Raw genomic sequence first — 24,169 nt, 5'->3', positions numbered from 1 at the left:
CTGCTTTCTGTGTTTTTGCATTATTATCATGCGTACACTTTCAAATAACCCATAAAACAAATTAACTAACTAAACAAGTGATAACCTTTCAAAGTCCATGGCAATACATAATGTATGCTATCCCTGCAGTGCTCACTACTTGAAGGTGTCAAATGTTTCATTGCACACTGTATACTCCCTATCTAGGGTCAGCAAGGAGTAACACAGAAGAGGGGCATTCAGTGAGATATTATGAGTTTGTCCATCAGTCAGCACATAAACCTGTTGATGACCATCTTGGTCAGACTCAGCAGCAAACCTACAAGGAGGACCTCTAACTGCCCACCCTATCTGCACGGGGTGGCCAAATCTTAGGAGCGTGGAGCTGAATTGATATCCCTGTCTTAACACAAGTTATTTGATTCATGAGGACACTCGTTGAACAGAAGAACACTTTGAACAGATTGATGCGGCAAATAGACTTGGGCTTTGAAGATGTTACTTATCATATGTAATCTCCTCTTGCACAAATGTGAAGAAGAATTCAGCCCCAGCCTAATGAGTTTGACAGTGGCACTATGGAATTGGCATGTATCCACTCTCCTGATATGCCACCTCTGAAACTCTGTATACCATCTCCTGAGCTATATTTCCTCTTATATTAATGCTTGAAACGCACTCATCTCTTCTGTCCAATCTGAAACCAGGGGACTAAGTACCCGCAGGACTATGAGGAAGTCTCCAAAATGCATCATTACAAACAAAGAGTAAGTTCATCTGTGACAATCATTGTGAAATATCAATTCTTTTATCAGCAGCAAAAATTCTTGTGAGAGTTATTCTTAACTAGATTATTACTTACCTTGTTGACTCTGTGTACTCAGAATTGCCTCGTGACATCCATGTGAGTTGGGAAACGTGGACATGATCTTTGTAGCAAGTCAGATTCAAGAAAAGCTCTGCAAACAGGATAAGTATCTCTAAATGGTGTTCAGTGACCTGACCAAGACTTTTGACACTATAAACCTAATAGGTCTATGGAAGGTTCTCTGCAACATGGCTGTTTTGATAAAATGATCAGTGTCATTCCCTGGTTTCAAAGTGGCATGATGGCCAATGTGATACAAAGGGGTGTGTCACCAGATGTCTGCCCTGTCACTTAGGCACCAAGCCAGGGCCTGTATTGGCTCCAACTCTTTGCCATGTATTTCTCAGCCATGCTCTTCTATGCACTCAAACATCTTGATACACACGTATATGTTCAATTCAGAATAGACTGCAACCTCTTCAACTTGCAAAGGCTCAAGACTTCTTCAAAGGCTAATGAACAGCTTCTGAGTGAACTCTTATTCTCGGATGATTGCAATCACGTTACACAAAGTCAGGAAGACGTTAAGCTGTTTGTTTACAACTTTGCCCTAGCCTTGGTATGCTATGGCCTGATAATAAGTCTGAAGACAGAGATGTTATATCCATTTGCCCCATCTATGTGCTTCACGATCAATAATACATCTCTCCTTCTCTAAAGACACTACCTAATGACAAAATCAACCATTGTCTGACAAAAGCAAATGCTGTCATTGGCAGACTCACTCACAAACTTTGGAAATAGCATGATGTTTCTCTCAAAACAAAGATAAAAGTTTGGCAGATAATGGTCTTTACACTATTGATTTTTGGGTGTAAGACATGTACAACCTATTGGAATGCCATGAAGCAACTAGAAGCATTGTATCTTCACTTTCTTTTTCTTTTGCAAAAGAAGGTGGCAGGACAATTTCCCAGATCAAGGTTTTGCAAACTACAGTATACATGCCATCAAGAGGGTGCAAATTCTAGCTCAGCTTTACTGCATTGGTCATCTGGGTCACATGGAGGATTCTGATACAAAGGCAATACTCTGAATACTTTGGCTTGACCGTATGTCTGAAGAAGCAAGATTGTGTATTAGCCTGTATCTGGCCATGTATTCCCGTGACCTCAGAATCACTATCAAAAACATACCTCTTCATTCTTTATAGGCGTTTTGCAGCCTTGGGGATCTTTGAATTACAGGGGATCCTAAACTCTGATAATTTGTCCACAAGCAATAATATGAACAAGTTTCAACATAGTTCAAATAGCATAATAGGGTAAAGATGCAGAGACCAACAATATTTACTCTGGTTCTGGGCATGAGTATCATTCTCCTCTTCTTAGACTGTCCGTTGAGGCTAAGGATGATTTTCTTACACTCCACAGTAGTGTATCCTGAGGTGATGAAACAGTCCCCAATGTTGAATTTGCACGCTTCATAACATGTGGTAGTCTGATGAATTGAGTGTTGCCACGCTAAGGTTTTCACATGCTCTTTCTGTCTTTTTGACCTGAGCCTCCGCTGAACGTGTTGGAGATGCTTAAAGTGTTTGACACCTTGGCAGACGCTTCTTCAGTTTGGATGAACCCGGACAAGACTCGCATGAGTTAGTAGGAATCTGGCATTGTTTCAGAGAGGCTTTAAGGATGTCTTCCTGGTATTTACTTGCTATTAATAATACTTGGAAAGTCTTTTGTCAGCACGCCCAGTGCATGAGATGGGAGCCATCAGGGATACTGGAACACCTATTCTGCTTCCAGATTTTCAGGATTTTTCGGAGGCACCTCTGGTATTATTTCTGGACACATTAGAGATATCTGCTGTATATTTCCATATCTTCCACTCATACTGTAAGGGCAGATAACACTGCTGCACTGTAGAACATGAGCTTGATTTCAGGTTTGAGGCCTTAGTAGTCAAACACACTGCTCCTCAGTTGACCAAAGGCTCTTGTGGCTCAGCACAACATGATAATGAATTTCATCGATGTCTACCATCATTGAGAGGAGGCTTCCAAGGAATTCAGCTTGAACACAGCAGCAAGAGGAGGCAGCAAGTGGATATACTGAGGCCCAGGGTCAGGGGTCCAGCACTTTCAGTTCCAACATTGCAGCAAAGAAGGAGACAGTAAGAAGATTTATTGGAGTGTAGGATCAGGGGCCCTTGTAGCGAGACAGGAGGCATGGTTTAATAGCTGCAGCTTCAGGAAACTGCTGATTGGAGAAATGATTGGTTCATGATTTAAAAAGTTTATTTTTGGAAGAGGGATTAACTGAGAAATGATAGGAAAATGTGAAAGTTGCAGCCAACCTAATAAAGTCATATAAGTAAGCAAAGTACAGTAAGGGAAGTAAAGTTAATATAAAGGAAATACATTTAAGACAAAGTAAATAAATTTAAGACATAGCAGCACAGGTCAGTTGTGTGGACTGTATGGCTTATAATGAATGGGAAGTCAGAAACCCTACCATGCTCCTAGAGGACAGCATAAGTTTGACATTGGGTTTCAGTGTTTGAATATGACTGGACTCACTGTTACATATCTGCCAATCTGAGAACATATTATCCACGTAACGCTTAGCTTAGATGTACCACAGTGGTCATACCACAACTTCAGAGCCTGGAGGAAAGAAAGAAGGGAGTAACTGCCAGACAGTCCAAAAGAAACAGGCAGATACTACAGGACTCCCTTGGCATCCCAATCACAAATCAGTTTCCCATTTTCCTAATGAGGGTCCTGGTTCCTCTGTTTAGAGGACATAAGGAATGTTTAAGGGATAGATATAGGTTGAGTGAGTGGACAAAATCTTGGCAGATGGAGTTTATGATAGGAAAGTGTGAGTTCATGCACTGTGGTAGAAAGAATCAAAAGGTTGATTATTATTTAAATAGAGAGACTCCAAAAAAGTGCAATGCAGAGGGATCTAGGTATCTTGAGCATGCAACACAAAATGTTAGCCTGCAGGTGCAGCAAATAACTCAGAAAGCAAATGGAAATGTTGCCAATAATGCAAGGGGGTTGGAGTTTAAAAATAGGCTCAGGAGGCTGCCTGTAGAATACTGTAAACGAGATTTTGTTTCCTATATTTAGGAAAGCATATTCTGGCATTTGAGGCTATTCAAAAGAGATTCATTAGAATGATTCTTGGGATTAAAGGATTAACCGGCAAGAACAGCTAAACAAGTATGGCTTTCTTCATTAGAGTTTAGAAGAATGAGATGTGATTTTCTTGAAACATACAAGAATCTGAGGGAGCTTGGTAGGGAAGATATTGAAAAGATGTTACAACTACTGGGGGAGAGGGCGGGGAGGGAGCAGATCTTGAAACAGGAAGCATAGCCACAGAATGAGAGGACAGTCATTTAAAACAGATGTGAAGGAATTTCTCCCAGACAGCAGAGAATGTCTGGCATTCTGTACACCAGAGTTATGGAGGCTACATCACTGAAAGCATTTACAGAGGAGATAGGTAGATTTTTGAAATACAAGGGAGTGAAAGCTATGCTCAACTGGCCTGAAAGAAGAGGATCAGCATTGATCTTGTTCAATGGCAGGGCAGGCTTGAATGGCTGACTGGCCTGCTCCTTCTCCTATTTATGTTCTAATAATCTAGAAAATAATGAATAGGAATAAACAGGTTATATTTTCTTTGGTAGGCTGCGGCTCATGGTGGACCGCAACAATCAGTACTTGGGCCCGAGCTGTTCACAACATGGGAATTTGGGAAAAATTGTGTTATTTCTTAATTTACAGATAACACAAAGCAAGTAGGCATGTGTGTTGTAATGAAAATGTAAAGCAGCTTCAGGAGGATTTGGACAGATTTAGTGCTTGGGTATGAAACATGAAATGTAATATGGAAAAAATGCCAGATTCTCCCCTTTATTAAAGAAGTACATCTGTTTCTTAATTGTAAAAGGTTGGAAAGTGAAGACGTACCTTTTCTGGTAACTAAAATTTCTGGTTTGTCCCCTAATGCCAGAATAACTGCATGAGTTTAGTCTATTATATCCTGGACATGCGAGAGGGGGACCACTACTGCTAGTGCCACTCATTGGTTCATTGCGAAGGCAATGTAATTATTTGTTATGGCAATGGTAGCATTAAAGACCCTTTTAATGCAGCTATGAATTTCAACCTGGAACACTGTAGAAGAATGTCTGCTGAAGGTACCTTCCTGGACATTCACAGAGCACGGTGACCTAGATCTGTGACAGTCTGGCTAGTGAACCAGCCTGATTGTTGATCAGAAATATCCAACCTTGTAATTCTTGGCCTATAAGATCCAGTGAGCTGCGTAAGGCTCCAAAGGCAAACCCCCAACATGCTACCTTCTAACCGGCATCTGAAAAATTCCCTTCTTTTCTTTTGATAGTGCTTCCTACTTCGAACAGAAAATTAACAGGTGAAGGAAAACCAATGTGATTTTATAACGAGATAACAAGGTGTAGAGCTGGATGAACACAGCAGGCCAAGCAGCATCAGAGGAGCAGGAAAGCTGACGTTTTGGGCCTATATCCTTCTTCAGAAATGGGGGAGGGGAAGGGGATTCTAAAATAAATAGGGAGAGAGGGGGAGGCAGATAGAAGATGGATAAAGGAAAAGATAGGTGGAGAGGAGACAGACAGGTCAAAGAGGCAGGGATGGAGCCAGTAAAGATGAGTGTGATTGGGGTGGTAGGGAGGAAATAGGTCAATCCAGGGAGGGTGGACACGTCAAGGGAGCAGGATGAGGCTAGTAGGTAGGAGAGGGGGGTGGGGCTTGAGGTGGAAGGAGAGGATAAGTGGAAGAAAGGACATGTTAGGGAGGCAGGGACAAGATGGGCTAGTTTTGGGGCGGTTGGAGGGGTGGAGAGTTTGAAGCTTGTGAAGTCCACATTGATATCATTGGGCTGCAGGGTTCCCAAGTGAAATATGAGGTACTGTTCCTACAACCTTCAGGTGGCATCATTGTGGCACTGCAGGAGGCCCAGGATGGACATGTCATCTAAGGAGTGGGAGGGCAAGTTGAAATGATTTGCGACTGGGAGGTGCAGTTGTTTGTTGCAAACCGAGCGTAGGTGTTCTGCAAAGCGGTCCCCAAGCCTCTGCTTGGTTTCCCCGATGTAGAGGAGGCCACAGCGGGAACAGTGGATACAATATACCACATTAGCAGATGTGTAGGTGAACATCTACTACATGTGGAAGGTCTTCTAGGGGCCTGGAATGGGGGTGAGGGGGGAGGTGTAGAGGCAGGTGTAGAACTTCCTGTGGTTGCAGGGAAATGTGCCGGGTGTAGTGGGGTTGGAGGGGAGTCATGGAGCGAGGGAGTCATGGAGAGAGTGGTCCCTCCAGAAAGCAGATAAGGGTGGGGAGGGAAAAATGTCTTTGGTAGCAGGGTCGATTTGCAGATGGCGGAAGTGTCAAAGGATGATGCGTTGGATTTTCTAATGATACAGGCTGGTTTCCAGAGTTTACTTTTCATGTTGTTTGCATGAAGTATTCATTACATTATTTCACAGTACAAATTTGTAGCTCAAATAGCTGCTGTGTGCAGAATACGGAGTGATGTTGATTATATTTCTTGCCTTTATATGATGCAGGAATGTATTCCTGAGAATTTGGAACTGAAGAAGGAGGTTTTCCAAGACCTAGATAAGCTTATGAATGACAACGTGATTCTCGGCAGTTCTACCTCTTGTCTTTTGCCTTCAAAATTGTTCTCTGGTCTTAAGCATGTGAAGCAATGCATTGTGGCCCATCCTGTAAGTATATATACACTGCTCAGCAGTGATATTTAATATATGTACCTAACTGTTCAGAAATTTAAATTATTGCTTATCAGGATTATGCATTTTGGCAACGTGTAGAAAAAAGTGATGCAAAGCAAAAGCATTATTTCACTAAATTCTTTCAGGTTTTCAGTAAGATAATTAAAGACTGTTTGAAGATCCTTAACTTTTGTACATATGCTATCAAATGAAAATCAAGGTTTTGGTTATAGAACGAGGCAAGAGAGTGCTGAGCTGAAACTCAATAAATCATTTTGATGAGAATTTGGAGATGGGAGATCCTTATTCCCATTGTAAATTTCTAAAAAAAGTTTATTTTTCTGTTCATTAAAATGAATAGTATTAAAAAAACTCACAAAGCATGTTTGAAATTACACAAGAAATCTGCCAAGGCTTAATTAGTCATAGAATAGAATCATACAGTACAGAAGAGGTCTTTTGGTCCATCTAATCTGTACTGCTAAAATGTCCACATCAATCTCACTTTCCTACAATAGGCCGTAGTCTTGAAGATCATGACACTTTAAGTGTTCATCCAAGTACTTTTTAAAGATTGTGAGGTTTCCTGTCTCGACTACCCTCCTAACCGGTGCATTTCCAGATCTCCCACATCCTTAAGGCGAAAAATATTGTCCTTCTAAACTTCCTGTCTTTTACCTTAAAAGTGTCTCCCCTTGTTCTTGACCCTTTGCCTAAGGGGAACAGCTGCTTTCTACCACTCTGTCTGTGCGCTTTGTAACCAAATATACCTCAATCCACGCACAACCTTCTTTGCTGTAAAGAAAACAACCTGAGTTTATCTAGCCTCTCTTCATAGCTGAAATGCTCCTCCCAGGCAACATTGTATGAATCTCCTCTGTACGCCCTCCAGTGCAATCACATTCTTCATATAGTGAGTGACCGGACTGCACACGGTACTTCAGTTGTGGCCTAACCAAAGCTACGTAGAACTCCCAATATAACATCATTGCTCTTACAATTTGTGCCTTGACTAATAAAGGCAAGTATCCCACGTGCCTTTTTAGTTACCCAGTTAATCACCTTCCGGAATCTGTGGACAAACACTCCAAGTTCCCTCTGTTCCTCTGTCCTGCCTTTCATTGAGTACCCCCATTGTCTTCCTACTTCTTCCAAAGTGCATCACCCAATTTATCAGTATCATCAGTCATTAAAGGTCAGCACGATTCCTTGTTATTATGCTCAATACAAGAACTGAATTCCTTCACTATCATTAGGCCAACATGCCTGAACTCTCTTCCTAACAGCTTGTGGGCTGTACGTGTCCTACGGTTGTTCAAGAAGGCAGATAAACACCCTTCTCAAGGGCAATTAGGAATAAGTAATTAAATCTAACCAGGGTTTGCTATATCCGGTCAACAAATATAGTAAAGTCTTTATTGACAAAACAAGCATCCAATTTTCTTCAAAGATACAGGAGGCAAAGATTAATGGCAAACATATGACTTTCTGACTGGACTAGTGGGCCCCAGGTGTTGGTGTTATAATCTTTGAAATTCTTCTCGTACATGAATGATTAGACTTGATTACAGGAAGTAAAATTTCAATGTATATATAGCCCACATCACTGTACTTACACCATATGCTGCTCTAGAATCATCTGTCTTTTCACAATGTTCCATTCATGGTGTATCACTCCACAATTAACCACATTAAATTGCCATATATCTACCTATTTCACCAGTCTGATCGCTTTCTGCTGATCTTTCCTACTATCCACTCAATGTATATTACATTGTTGACCATTTTTTCCATGTTCAAACATTGAAATTTTACTTCCTGTAATCAAGTCTAATCATTCATGTATGAGAAGAATTTCAAAGATTATAACACCAACTCCTGGGGCCCACTAGTCCAGTCAGAAAGTCATATGTTTGCCATTAATCTTTGCCTCCTGTACCTTAGTCAATTGGGCGTCCACCTTTCACAGAAGTGTTACTGTGCACAAGGTGGCTATTTGGCCCAACCTGTCTGCACTGACTCTCTGAAAATTTTGATTCAATGCTCATTATCTTTCTTTTATCAGGAATTAGTCTAGAGAATCTCTTTCGAACAGCCTCAAATGCCAATGTTTCATTTTTGAAATAGAGGGACCAAAATTGTACACTGTACTTAAGGTGCAGCCTCACAAATCCCTGTAAAGTTGTAATAGGCTTTTAAATTCCAAGCCACAAGGATAAAAGCCAAAATTCTATGTGTTTTCTTAATTACTTGCTGCATTTGTATGCTGACTTCTTGAGTTACATGCACCAAAACGCTTAGATTCCAAACAAGTGCAGTGCAAAGGGATCTTTCTCCATTTAAATAATTTTTCATTTTGATTCTTCCCACCAAAGCATACGACCTCATTGCTCTCCTACATTAAACTCTATCTGATAAGCTTTTGCCCATTCATTCAACCTATTTATATCATCTTGTGGTGGGAGAGCATTTTGGTGATAGTGACCATAACTGCCTCACATTCTACATAGCTAAGGAGAAGGAGAGGATTAGGCAAAATGGGAGGATATTTAATTGGGGAAGACGAAACTATGACGCGATTAGGCATGAGTTAGGAAGGATGGACTGGGAGCAATTGTTCCATGGTAAGGGAACTATAGACATGTGGAGACTGTTTAAGGAACAGTTGTTGCGAGTGATGAGTAAATATGTCCCTCTGAGACAGGCAAGAAGGGGTAAGATAAAGGAACCTTGGATGACGAGAGCGGTGGAGCTTCTTGTGAAAAGGAAGAAGGTAGCTTACTTGAGGTGGAGGAAGCTAGGGTCAAGTTCAGCTAGAGAGGATTACACGCAGGCAAGGAAGGAGCTCAAAAATGGTCTGAGGAGAGCCAGGAGGGGGCACGAGAAAGGCTTGGCAGAAGGAATTAGGGAAAACACAAGGCATGTTACACTTACGTGAGGAATAAGAGAATGGTCAAAGAAAGAGTAGGGCTGATCAGGGATAGCATAGGGAACTTGTGCGTGGAGTCTGAGGAGGTAGGGGAAGCCCTAAATGAGTTTTTTGCTTCTGTCTTTACGAAAGAAACGAACTTTGTAGTGAATGAAACCTTTGAAGAGCAGGTGTGCATGCTGGAATGGATAGAGATAGAGGAAGCTGATGTGCTGAAAATTTTGTCAAACATTAAGATTGACAGGACCAGATTTGTCCTCGGCTGCTTTGGGAAGCGAGAAATGCAATTGCTTTGCCACTTGCGAAGATCTTTGCATCCTCGCTCTCCACTGGAGTCGTACCTGAGGACTGGAGAGAGGCAAATGTAATTCCTCTCTTCAAGAAAGGAAATAGAGAAATCCCCGGCAATTACAGACCAGTCAGTCTCACGTCTGTCGTCTGCAAGGTGTTAGAAAGGATTCTGAGGGATAGGATTTATGACCATCTGGAAGAGCATGGCTTGATCAAATACAGTCAGCACGGCTTTGTGAGGGGCAGGTCATGCCTCACAAACCTTATCGAGTTTTTCGAGGATGTGACTAGAAAAGTTGATGAGGGTCGAGCTGTGGATGTGGTGTATATGGACTTCAGTAAGGCATTTGATAAGGTTCCCCATGGTAGGCTCATTCAGAAGGTCAGGAAGAATGGGATACAGGGGAACTTAGCTGTCTGGATACAGAATTGGCTGGCCAACAGAAGGCAGCGAGTGGTAGTAGAAGGAAAATATTCTGCCTGGAAGTCAGTGGTGAGTGGTGTTCCACAGGGCTCTGTCCTTGGGCCTCTACTGTTTGTAATTTTTATTAATGACTTGGATGAGGGGATTGAAGGATGGGTCAGCAAGTTTGCAGACGACACAAAGGTCGGAGGTGTCGTTGACAGTATAGAGGGCTGTTGTAGGCTGCAGCGGGACATTGACAGGATGCAGAGATGGGCTGAGAGGTGGCAGATGGAGTTCAACCTGGGTAAATGCGAGCTGATGCGTTTTGGAAGGTCGAATTTGAAAGCTGAGTACAGGATTAAGGATAGGATTCTTGGCAGTGTGGAGGAACAGAGGGATCTTGGTGTGCAGATACATAGATCCCTTAAAATGGCCACCCAAGTGGACAGGGTTGTTTAGAAAGCATATGGTGTTTTGGCTTTCATTAACAGGGGGATTGAGTTTAAAAGTCGTGAGATCTTGTTGCAGCTCTATAAAACTTTGGTTAGACCGCACTTGGAATACTGTGTCCAGTTCTGGTCGCCCTATTATAGGAAAGATGTGGATGCTTTGGAGAGGGTTCAGAGGAGGTTTACCAGGATGCTGCCTCGACTGGAGGGCTTATCTTATGAAGAGAGGTTGACTGAACTCGGACTTTTTTCATTGGAGAAAAGGAGGAGGAGAGGGGACCTAATTGAGGTATACAAGATAACGAGAGGCATAGATAGAGTTGATAGCCAGAGACTATTTCCCAGGGCAGAAATGGCTAGCACGAGGGGTCATAGTTTTAAGCTGGTTGGAGGAAAGTATAGAGGGGATGTCAGAGGCGGGTTCTTTACACAGAGAGTTGTGAGAGCATGGAATGCGTTGCCAGCAGCAGTTGTGGAAGCAAGGTCATTGGGGTCATTTAAGAGACTGCTGGACATGCATATGGTCACAGAAATTTGAGGGTGCATGCATGAGGATCAATGGTCAGCACAACATTGTGGGCTGAAGGGCCTGTTCTGTGCTGTACTGTTCTATGTTCTATGTTCTATGCCCTTGCAGAATCCTTATGTTCTCATCTCATGTATCATCAGAAAGTTGGATACATTATACCTGCACCTCTCCTGTAAGTGATTAATGTATATGGTATATAATTGAGGCCCATGGACTGGTCCTTGTGGTATTTCACTAGTCTGAAGAAGACCAATTAACCCTGACTCTTTGTGTGGCAGCCAATCCTCAATCCATACTTATACATTATTAGCAATATTGTGAGCTCCTATCTTTTATGTGGCACCTTATCTAATGCCTTCTGAAAATACAAGTACACTACATCTATGGGTTCCTGTTTATCAACTCTATTTGTTTTATATTCAAAGAACTGCAGCAAAGTTTTCAAACATGATTTTTTTTCACAAAATAATGTTGACTTTGTATGATCATGTTAATCCAGTTGGACTTTTCCTGGAATAGATTGATTTCTGGAATATTTTGTAATCACTCCCTTTAAAACCCTTGGATGAAGCCAGCAGATCTTGATGATTTGTCTGCCTTTAGTCCCATAGGTTTATCACATACTCGATCCCTTGAAATAGAGATTTTTACAAGATCTCTCTCCCATTAGCACCTTGTTTGTTTGTCTTCTTTGGAATTTTTTTTCTCATTCCTTTGTAATTGTTCATATTTGAGTTGAGGACATTGGTTTGAAACTGAATTTGAAATTCTGCTATGCCGTGCTCTCTAGCCTCTAGAGGATCCTTAAATATCAGATCTCTGTTAATCCTACTTCAATACACATTACTAAACCTAAAATCGCCTGTTCAATGATAGGTTCTGCAAAATCTAAGAAACAATCCCTCGTCTACTCTACATTTTGTCTTCCACATTATGCTTGCCCATTGATTTGTCCAGTCAATATGCAGATTAAAATCACCAACAACAATTGTAATACTCTTCTTATAGGCATCCGTTATTTCCCAATTTGTACTTTAACCTAGAGTGGCACAGATCTTTGGGGCCGATAGCTGACTGCAAGTTTGACCTCTTTACCTTCTTGTTCCTGATTTTCCAACCAAACTAATTCCGCATCATAATTTGTTACACCTATATCACTACTCACCACCACACTGATGACTTCTTTTAGTAACAAGCTACCCCACCTCCTTCCTTTTTGTCTTTTCTTATTGAACATTGAATTTCCTTGAATATTGAGTTCCCAGTCTTGGTCACCCTGTTACCATGTCTCCATAATTGCTATCAATCATCTTGATTTATTTCTCTTTGTGCTGTCAACTCATCTTTCTTGTAAAAACACTTGGATTTGTAACATAAAAGAACCTTAAGTTTTGATTTTTTTTTAAATGATCATTGCTTACCCATGTTCTAATTTCTGCACTCTTTGGCATATATTTTTCACCCCTTCCTGCTACACTTTGATTATTGTTTGCTTCCTCACACCCTGCTTCCCTGCTTTCCTTTTTTTTTGTTTTCTTTTAAACTTCTCCTTCAATTGAACCATATTGCCAACTAATTACTTTAAAGCCATTTCCACAACTCTTCAGGACAGAGAAGTGGTCGTGAGTACCCACAAGGGCCACAACTCTTTCACCGATATATCGATGATATCATCAGTGCTGCCTTCTTCTCTTGTCCAGAATTGAAAAAAATCCATCGATTTTGCTTCGAGTTTCCACCCTGCCCTCACTTTCACCTGGTCTGTATTTGACTCCTTCCTTCCCTTCTTCAACATCTCTGTTTGCATTTCTGGGGATCGACTGGCCACTAATATCCATTATAAAACTATCGACTCCCACAGCTACCTTTTCTATACATCCTCGCACGCTGCTTCCTGCAAGTACTCCATCCATTCTGTCGGTTCCTCTGTTTCCATCGCATTGTTCAAATGAGGCCAACTTCAACAAGGGAGTCTCTGAAATGTCCACCTACTTGCTCAACAGGGCCCTCAACCAGTCCAAACCATCTCCTGCACTTCTGCCTTCACCCCTTCTCTTCTCTCCAGCAACAGCGATAGGGTTCCCCTTCTTACCTACCATCCCACCAGCATCGACATCCAGAAGATTATCAGCTGGCATTTCTGCCACGTCCAGTAAGATGTCATCACCAGACACATATTCCCCTCCCCTCTGAGGAAGTTCTGAGGAAGGGCCACTGGACCCTAAACAGTAACTTTGTTTTTACCTTCATAGATGCTGCCAGACCTGCTGGGCTTTTCCAGCAATTTTGTTTTTGTCTCCATCCCTCCCTTGTCTGTGTTCCACAGGGACTGTTCCCTCCAGGACATCTGATCCACTTTTTCTTCATCCCCAACCGTCCACAACAGCCCTACGGCACCTTGCCCTGCAACTGGCGAAGGTGCAACACTTGTCCATTTACCTCCTCCCTCCCTACTATCCAAAGGCTCAACCATTTTCCAGGTGAAGCAACACTTCACCTGTACTTCCCAGAATCTGGTCGACTGCATTCACTGCTTTACGTTCTGCTCACGCAAAAGACCCTGAGCTACCTGTTACCTGGCATTTTAACACACCACCCTCCTCCCTGGCCAACATCTCTGCCTCTGGCTTGCTGCAATGTTGCAGCAAAGCTCAATGCAAGCTGGAAGAACACACCTCATTTTCTGCTTGGGGACCCTGCAGACGTCTAGACTCAATGTCGGGTTCAATAATTTTAGGGCCTAACTCTCCCATGTCCCAGCCCCCTACCCCACACACCAGGCCTTGTTATCACATAGCCTGCCATTACACACTACCTGTTGTGAATCAATAATAGTTCCCATTAACAACTATTTACCCTCCTAGCCAGATTGTTATCAACTTTGTCTGTCCAGCTGTCTTTCTCTCTCTTCAGGCTCTATCCTATTGTTTACTCCCTATCCCATCCCCCTCCCTATTTTCTGCATATATACTGACATTTTCCCAACTACCATCAGTTCTGAGGAAGGGTCACTGGACCTGAAATTGTTACATCTGATTTTTTCCTCACAGATGCTGCCAGACCCACTGAGCTTTTCAGCAACTTTTGTTCCACAACTCTAATACACCAGGACACTGGTCCTGGCATGATTCAGTGAAGCCTGTCCCAATGGGATACTTCTCTCTTTCCCTATTACTGACACCAATGTCTCATGCATTGGAACCCATTTCTCCCACACTAATCTTTGAGCCATGTATTTATCTCACTAATCATACTTACCCTAATATGGAGATTATTATCTTTGTGGTTCTTTCAAATGAGACCTGAGCTGCTTACAGTCTCTCAGCAGACTCTCCTTCCTGGTCTTCCTTCTGTTGTTGGTGCTTATGTGGACCGAGACAATTGATCCTTCCCCTTCACTCTAAGTTCTTCTCCATCCAGAAGGGATGCCTTGAACTTTGCCACCGGGTAGGCAACACAGCTATTGGGACCCTCTGTCTTTGCTGCACATGTGTTCAATGAGATCATGTGAAGTGTTCATGCTATATTATGAACATTCTACTTGGCTGAACTGCCCTGCCATACTTGATCGTACTTTTAACTTATTTTAACCCCCTTTAGCATATTTTTACCTTATTCAGTAGTTTTAATGGAAAGTAGAAATTTATCACCTTTAGTCACAAATCAGCTCCCCTTGCTGGGCCTACAAATTCTTACTTTCCCTTTACTGGTGTAGAAGTACTCGTTTTAAACATGTCTCTTCTATTGTGTCTCTACTGATGTTTCGACTCCCTGTTTAAACTCCTGTCTCCTGTTATCTCTTTGCTTATGCTTCTGGGAAAAGCCAGAACTTTGAATGATGCCAATTTATTTAGAACTTTTCTGTTTATTTTTATTCTACCCAATAGCTCTACTATTCACTCCCTGCGGTATAGTATTTACTTCATAATCTTTTGTGAAAAAAGATGCAAACACAACTGGCAGGATTATTTCATACAGCAGCCAATGCTTCTGCCTTTCTTTTTAGATCCTACTTGGCTTCACTATTTCTTTAACTATCTTTTTTGTTTTTTAAATGATTCCTGAAGGTTTTAGATTTTTTTATGTTAGTAATTAATCAATGCTCAGACATTCTTTGCTATTTATCAATTTTTTGCCCCATATACAGACTGATTTTGGACTACTTTCTATACCTGATATTTGCAGTAATAATTTCTGTTTTATTTTGGCCTCTCTTTCCTTTGACATCCAAGAAACTCAAGGTTTGGATTTTTCTTTTGTTTCCTTTGTACTGGAACATGCTTGGCTTGTATCTGAACTGCCTTCAGCTTTTAATGCCTGCCATTTATCTTATCAGTTTATTTTTGTCTGTTTTGTATTCCCAGTCCTCCCATTGGCCCCTTCCCAAACAAATTAATTTGGCTTTCTTCCAGTTTGAGCATTTTCACATTTTTCTTTGTCACTTTCTATAATCATTTTAAGTCAGACCATATTATGATCATTATTTCCACAGATATTCTCGCACTGAAACACATTCTATTTGCTTCACTTTATTTTCTTGAACTAGATCTGGCACAACTTCCTCCCTCACAGGGCTGGAAATTTTATGTTTCTTGATGATGTAAAGAAGGTAGAATGGAAATTCAGCAGTCCACTTATTCCTGCACCTGCTGTCCAATCAAGCACTGAATAGCCAACTAGTGACTTATGGGAAAAAGGCCACTTAGATCAGCAATGTGAGACATGACATTATGTGACAGAGGGTTAATGCCTCAAACAATGAGTTAGTCACATTTAGAATTGTAAAAGCCTCTGCTCTCAGAATCTATCTGTCTTTTCAAAGGTGAAAAAGAAGTGGAATCACTGCTACTTTCCCATGAAAGTCTGCTGCTACGTTCAACCATGCTGGCAGGTTTTCTCTTCCTCCCCATTCCACCTCATGATAGCTGCTTTAAAACACACCCAAACATTTTCACATCAGCGTGCCTGAAAAGAATGGAGTGTTAATTATTGCTTTAAAAATTGGGGGAGGAGGGTGACTGCTGATTGTCGCGCCCACTTGTCTTCTGTACTTTGTCAGACTAATGTGATGAGAATTACGACCCCAGTTATATCATGCCCTATTTTACAATTGTGAAGTAGGTGGGATGCTCAATGCATGGATATAAAATCCATTCCAGTACTGATTTAAGAAAGTCCTCCTGTAGACATCTTCGGGATTCTTCATCCCACCACTGCCTTTGCACAATTTTTGCCGACAGTTCGTGTTAAGATAGTTGAAGCCTCCTCCTATTAATGACATAACTCCAACCAAAATGTTAAGTCTTTGAACACTTCAATATATTATCCATCAGTTGAATTGTAATATTGTTCTTGACACTTACTGCCAGCCTGGTTCTTTCTTTTACCCTTCCTTGTTCTTCCTAAACACATTGTAGCTAGAAATACTGTCATTCAACTTGTCATTCAACATTAATGTCAGGAGTCACTTTTTCACACGATTGGTTGGGAAATCTGGAAGTCGTTTTTTCTAGTCTGAATGGCTTTTTGGAGAATGATTGGAAATTCAAAATTGAGATTGATGGATTTTTGTTATTAAATGGCATTGAGGGAGTTGGAATAAATGGTGTCAAGGCACAAATCAGCTGCGATCTAATTGAATGCTGAGAGAGGCTTCAGAACCTACTCATATTATTATGTTGCATTCTCATATTGTTGGCATACAATGGACCTTTAAAGCCTTTGTACTGCTTGATGTAACTGGAATGGATTTGTATTGCCTGGTTGCTTCTTGAGGGCTGTGAATTTCACTTTAAGTGCAATGATATCCATGCACAAACAGTAGACAGCAAACAACAAAAGACTGGCTGAGGAAATCTGATTCCAACAAGAACCTTCATTGCTTGAAGGTGACTGTGTTCTTTTTCATGAAAGGTGTGACTTATCCTAGAACACCTTATCTCATCTTGTCCTCAGCAAATGGCATTAGAAGCAAACAGCTTTTAAAATGAAAGCAGAAGAATTGAGTTCTGAGGAAGGGTCACCGGACCCGAAATGTTAACTCTGTTTTCTCCTTCACAGATGCTGCCAGACGTGCTGAGCTTTTCCAGCAACTTTGTTTTTGTTCCAGAATTAAAAGGGGAACTGTTTGAAAAAAAAGAAGGTAGAAGAATATATGAAAGGGAACACCCAATGGAAGTAAAATCTAATGAAAAAACCTAAAAATATTAATGTTTTTAATATTAGTTAATTAGTATTAATGGGAACATTTCAAGTGGTTTCAAAGTGTTAAATATAATCTGTTTGAAAGAAGTGAATATGTTTGCAGCAATCAAACAAGAAAGATGAATTGAAGAAGCCAATTGCTTAAATAACAACTTAAAACTCCATTAATACTCACTGTAGGATTTTCAAGCCAAAAGAAAGCTGAAATTATCTTCTAATGCAGAGAAGTAGAAAATTGTCTAAAGTTTTTAAATCATATAATTGTCTTTGCTAGTGTAGAATTTGACTATTGTTGAAAAAAGACATCCTTTGCTGAAGCTTTTCTTCATCAGGACATACTCAAAAATACCAATGTAAAGACGAACAATTTTTCACACTGTGCGAGGAAAGGTTGCAAATTGGATTGGTTAGCAAGTGAACTGTGATAGAGGCGTCGTTGTGGAAAATGTACCAGTTGGTGATGACCATCAGATACCTGCCAGGTTCTGTTTAATTTGAACCAAGCAGGTTGACTCTGGTTGGTCATTGACATTGCTTTGAGAAATGAACTCGAGAATAGGCTGTCACCTATTTTGTTAGACTGAAACAGACACAATGTATGTTCTGAGGAAGGGTCACTGGACCCGAAATGTTAACTCTGTTTTCTCCTCCACAGATGCTGCCAGACCTGCTGAGCTTTTCCAGCAACTTTGTTTTTGTTCACAATGTATGTACATGTTTTTTTCTGCCCACAAACAATAGAGCCCTGTGTACCAATAGATTCTGTATGCAAGTCCAACTGACAATTTTAAATTGGTTTTCAGCATAAGTCTCAGAACACTCAGAAATATTTAACAAATATTGTCCAATCAAAGCATCAAATCTAAAGTTGGACACTGAATTTTGATAACAAAGTGTGAAGCTGGATGAACACAGCAGGCCAAACAGCATCTCAGATACTGCTTGGCCTGCTGTGTTCATCCAGCTTCACATTTTGTTATCTTGGATTCTCCAACATCTGCAGTTCCCATTATCACTGAATTTTGAGTTTTGCGAGCATAGGTTGATTGAGTCCATTACTTGTTGTAAGCTGAAGGGATGTGCTATTTAATATGATTTTGCCAGTCTTTGGGATATATGTTCTACATAATTAGTATGAAATTGTCACTAAAATTCATAGCCCACATTCATTACCCATATGTGGTAGGCAGGCAGCCTTTTACACTTGTTGGCACCTTTTGTTATTGCCAAATGCCACTTGTGTTAATATTACATGGTAGCACCATGAAAGAGTTAGCTTTACCTGTTGCTCAAATTTTACTTTACCTCTGCAGTGCAACCTGAGGTAGACCGGACGCTCTTCTGCATTGAATGTGATGATCCTAGGCCTACTCATAAGTTTGTGCAGTGTACAGCGAGAAATGATCTGATCAGAGTAACCATTATCTTGTAGGATGGCTTTGATGTGCCCTACTTCCACAAAAGGCTTTCACTGTGAACAGATGGCTTGAACCCTATTTACAATGTTGTCAATAAGGCTAAGCTTCCAGCACACAAACTGTAGGAATCCCAATGTGTTTATTGACTAGAAAAGATAGGCTTTCTGTATACAGTAATAGAAAAACCATGGCAGATTTCTTGAACCAAAACAGAGGTTGGCAAAGCTCAGCAGGTCTGGCAGGATCTGTGAAGAAAAATTTAGAGTTAATGTCTTGGGTCCGGTGACCATCCCTCAGGGACTTTAGGTTGTTAAGGTAAATTTCATAATTAGGACCTTAAGGAAAGCTTAGTAGTTATCTGTTGCCCATCATCTAACTTGACAACTTTAGGGCGGCACCATGGCTTAGTGGTAACACTGCTGCCTCACAGCACCAAGGACCCAGGTTCGATTCCACCCTTGGGCAACTATCTCTGTGGAGTTTGCACATTTTCCCCACATCTGCATGGGTTTCCTCCAAGTTCTTTGGTTTACTCCCACAGTCCAAAGATGTGCAGGTTAGGTGGACTGACCATGCTAAATTGCCCAAAGTTCAGGGATGTGTAGATTGGGTGGGTTATGTGGGATGCGTCTGGGTGGGATGCTCTGTGGGTCAGTGTGGACTTGTTGGGCCAAAGGGCCTGTTTCCATACTGTAGGGATTCTATGATCTATTAATTCTCTGAACTAATCAATACTTCGCTAGATTCATCAACACTTCATCCATTCTGTCTCCTAATGCAGTAAAAATTGTCATTCCACTTTACCTTGGTCATCTTGTGAATTCCCTGATGAGTGTAAGATGAAAAGCTTCAAAAGAAGCTCAAGTAGATAATTTGAGAATGACAAATCATGAGGTATGCATCATGTGGTATAATTACCAATGGATAATAGATCTGGGAAGATGTGGAGAAATTTGATCAAACAATAAAGGGAAGTCTTACCAACAAGAGTTCCTGCAGAATAGGATAAATGGTTACAAAAGATAATTGGATGGAACTTATAAAATTAGTCACTGCAGGCCAGTGAAGGGGTGAACACAGCCTTTAAAATCAGCAAGCTATCTTAGACTGGAACTGTGGGATGAATCTAGCAAAGTACTGAATCCTAAAAATAGGAAGCATATTAAGGGAAGGAAAGAGAATAGGTTATTACATATGTTAGTGTAAGATAAAGGGGAATCCTAAACAGATTTGTGAAGGGGATTGTGAGAATTAACAGAAAGGACAGCGCTAGAAATCAGTTATATGTGGGCTGATGACATGACCAAATTGTGAACAGAATAAGCTGGAATTTTAATCAACATTTTTGACACAGTGAGGAACAGTGAAATATAATATAACCAACTTATTACAACACTGTTTGCTAACAGACTTAATACTATTTTATTACTCAATTAAATAAGCAAATCAGGATAACCAGGTGTGCATAGTAAATGCCTTTTGATTAGTGTACACATCCTGAGATTGAGAAATGGCTTTCATAATCTGCTGCTGAAATTCTCATCCATGCCTTAGTCATGCTAATCAGTCTCCCATTCACTCTAAACTTCAGTCATTCAAACCTGTGCAGCCTGCATCCTATCCCACATCAACTCCAGCATGTAAGATCATCACTGTAGGCATTGACTTACAATGGTGCCCACTCATCCATTTAAAATTCTAAATGGTTGAGGTCCTGAGTTTTGGAAGATGCTGTCTAAGGAGCTTTGATGAATTTCTGCCTACATCTTGTAGGTAGTACAGAGGGGTTTGGGGGAACTGAATGTACAAGGTGGACTGCGGTGGATGAGGAAAGCAGTTCACTACTACCTTCTAATGGACAGCCAGGAATAGGCAATAAAAGCTGGCCTAAGCTAGAAACACTCACATCTTATAAGTAAAGAAAAATTAAAGCTGCCATTTGAACTAATGAAAACTTTAACATTTCCATAAAGTTTCTCAAAGTTTTCAGGCTCTGAAAGCTTTAATAAATAGATTGCTTGATGGGATGTAAGCAATGAAGCATAACACTTATTGCGTTGGAGAAACAAGGTTCCCTAAACTATACTCCTACAGGTAAAGTATTGCACTAAGGGTATGAAATTGGAGAAGTACATGTCTTGAGAATGCAGCGGCTTGTTTTGAAGAAATACACACCTTCATCCACCAGCAGTATTTTAATTTCTTGGTCTTTTCAAGTGTAGCTGTTGAAAAGGAAGATGGAAGTTTTTGATGTAGTGGCAATGGGATGTTGTGGATGCATGATCCCAATGTTTAATGAATGCCATATGATTTTAGTTCAGTTGTTTCCTTGCCAACATCAGCAAATTTTCAATGAAACAACATGTCTTTAATACAAAGAGTTTGAAGAAAATTATGTTTATGTTCTCAGGTGAATCCGATGTACTATGTTCCGCTGGTTGAACTGGTTCCTCATCCTGAAACACATTCTGCTGTAATGGAACAAACGTATGCACTTATGAAAGATATTGGCCAGTCACCAGTCAAACTGAGCAAAGAGATTGACGGATTTGTCTTGAACCGAATTCAGTATGCGATCATTGGAGAATCATGGAGACTGGTTCATGTACGTATGATCTCTTCAACAGCTTACTGCATACTCATCTGTTTATGTTAAATAATTAAGTATGTTGACTTTAAGATGTTTTGTCCAGACATTTAATGATGTAGCGGGTTGGTTCTCTGATATATTATGCCACAAAACGGCAGAATTAATCTTTTGCGGGTTTCTGAGATCAGATATTTTATCACTTCGAAAATAAGGGCTCTGAATCTTGAATCTCTTACCCACCCTCCAAAACCCAATTGGAATACCACTACAAGGTAGCTAACAGCAGGTTGCCTATCCTCCAGGTTTGGGCATGGAAAAAATAACCGCGGCTATTAAGTATAAATATTTAAAAGTAGTTATTTGGCAGTACAGAGCTTGAGTATTTTGTTGAAGCTTTTCATCTCAGACTTGTCTGGATCTTTCCCAAGAATATGAATTCACGGAAACAAACATTTGTACTTCCTGAAAGGTAAGGGCTGGTTCGTTGGCAAATAGACTCTGATTGATTGAGATGTTGACATAGAGAATGCATCCATGAATGCTCATTTATATTTAACTGCCAGGCTTCATTTAAATTTTAAACGAGGCAGATTGACTCTGGTCAGGGCATTGCCTTGAGAAATGAACCAACCAATGACTGTCATCTATTTTGTTGGGTTGAAACAGGAAAGATGCACTTAGTAAATTACTGGAGCCTATAATTGCATTGAACACCTTGAGATTTGTTTTAACATTGGTTCCTCCAGTGCTGTCCAATTTCCAAGTTGTGGTCTTTCTCAATCACTGACCTTTTTCCCAATTATGTGACCTCTACTGTAACCTCTTCCCTACTGCTGCTCTCCAGGTTGTGGCCTCTGTCCATTCCTGACCTCCAGTTTGCAGCTTCATCACTGCTATTAGGAAGGGAGTTGAGACATTCAACAGCATTGGATGGTTATTTAGTTAGTAATAGTGTGTAAAGTTATGGGCAAAAGGCAGGAGATTGGCACTATAAAATAGAGTCAGTACAAGCACCGTGGGCCACATGTCCTCCTCCTGCACTGTAATATTCCTGTGATTCTGAATTCCGGAACTTTGACTCAGTGCCAAAGTAGGAATGATAAAATATTTCAAAGTCAGAATGGGATATGACTTGGAGGGGAACTTGCAAATAGTGATGCATCATACGTCTGCCTTGAGCTAACTGGGTGATCAAGGTTGTGAGCTTTGAGGGTTCTGTTCAAGGAGATTTGGTGAGGTGTTGCAATGCATCCTGTTGGGGTACACACTGTTGAAAAGACAAAATGTTGAGGGTGGTGGATTAGGAGTTAATCAAATGAGCAAGCTGCTTTGTACTGAATGACATAAAGTTTCTTGAAACTCTCAGGTGTGTTATAATGGGGGAATACAGGGTGCGTGACCTGTAATTTCCAGATTTCTGTCTCCCTTTTTGAAAAAAAATGCTTTCTTCCAGATCCTAGTATTATGTTCCTGGTTGATGTTATTATTGGACAAGTCAGATTACAGACTGAAATCTGGCTTGATGGATTTCTTTCTATTTAATAAGTTGGTTTTTCATTGAAACCTAAGCATGCCACGCTGCAGACTTGGTTTTAACAATTAAACAGAAGTGTATTACACAAAAGAAGTGAAGATAAGAGAGAAAATTTCTGAGTTCCGAGGAACGGTCACGAGACCTGAAACATTAACTCTGTTTTCTCCTCCACAGATGCTGCCAGACTTGCTGAGCTTTTCCAGCAACTTTGTTTTTGTTTAAGAATATTTCAGGTCATTTACATATTAAATATTTTAAAAAATAAGTTAACATACCATATTTCATCCAAGCATCTATGTGCATTACAGAAACACCAGAGAGAATACCTTCTCCATTATACTGTCCTCAGCAATCACTCAGTAATGAGTATGATTCTCAACCTTGAAAGTCCCATGTTGTTGGTCATGGGTCCTGTGGTCCTTGGGTGGTTGATGAGCCTAATCCTAGAGCCATATCTCTGGCCACGCATTTTACAGATGTTTCCGGGAGGTGGAATTGATCCATGGCCTTGAGATTGTTGACATTCCTTTCTTTGGTTCCTTTTCTGTACTTCCTCATGCTGTCAGATATTTGCAAAGAATTTTGTCCCTTCATACAGGACTTTCCTCCAAGTTAGTTTCTTCAGAAGAGGGTCTCCCACGCACTGACATCTATATTACATTTCTTGAGGGAAGCCTTCAGAGAGTCTTTGATACACTTCCTATGTTGTCCTCACCTTTGATGCTTTCCTTGAGCTGGATGAAGATGATTTGCTTTGATAGTCAGAATTCCAGCAGCCTAAGCATGTGCCCAGCCCAGTGGAGTTGGTTTCAAAAAATCATCGCTTTGATACTGATGCTGTTAGCTGCTTTAAGACTGCTGATGTTAGTATACCTATCTTCGCAGCTGATGTGGAGAATCTGTATCAAACATTGGTACTTCATGGACTTAAGGTGGCATCTATGTGTAGTCTAAGTTTCCAACCCATACAGAAAATTTGTAAGGATGGCTGCCTTATGCACAAGGATCTTAGTATCAAAACATATATCATGTCATCTCATTGTTCGGTGTCCAAAGATAGCAGTCATAGATTTGAAGCTATATTGAATCTTAGCATCGATGTTAGCCTTACTTGAAAGGTAGCTTCCCAGGTAGAGGAGATGCTCCAAATTTGGGAGGAGCTCTCCGTCGATCATAATGGAGGGATGAACTGGAACTTGACCTGGGTGGATTGGTGAAGGATTTGAATGTTCTT

The 24,169-nt window shown here is 40.8% G+C and overlaps 2 protein-coding genes across 5 annotated transcripts in view; one reads left to right on the top strand and one right to left on the bottom strand.

The window, feature by feature from the left end:
* ift88 (intraflagellar transport 88 homolog) overlaps window positions 1-24,169 on the bottom strand; it is a 309,288-nt gene that overhangs the window by 182,735 nt on the left and 102,384 nt on the right. The gene's annotated exons all lie outside the window — the stretch shown is intronic.
* Window positions 1-24,169, top strand: part of cryl1 (crystallin, lambda 1) — a 113,654-nt gene that overhangs the window by 46,984 nt on the left and 42,501 nt on the right. For both annotated transcript variants that reach the window (XM_048532526.2, XM_048532525.2), the window contains 2 exons: window positions 6,418-6,579; window positions 21,222-21,416. In XM_048532526.2, the coding sequence (XP_048388483.1) occupies window positions 6,418-6,579; window positions 21,222-21,416 (357 nt within the window). The remainder of the gene's footprint in view (window positions 1-6,417; window positions 6,580-21,221; window positions 21,417-24,169) is intronic.

Source organism: Stegostoma tigrinum, chromosome 6 (assembly GCF_030684315.1).
Source record: "Stegostoma tigrinum isolate sSteTig4 chromosome 6, sSteTig4.hap1, whole genome shotgun sequence".
NCBI classification, from domain to species: Eukaryota; Metazoa; Chordata; class Chondrichthyes; order Orectolobiformes; family Stegostomatidae; genus Stegostoma; species Stegostoma tigrinum.
The sequence above is the reverse complement of the archived record's forward strand: the minus strand, read 5'-3'. Positions and strand labels throughout refer to the sequence as shown.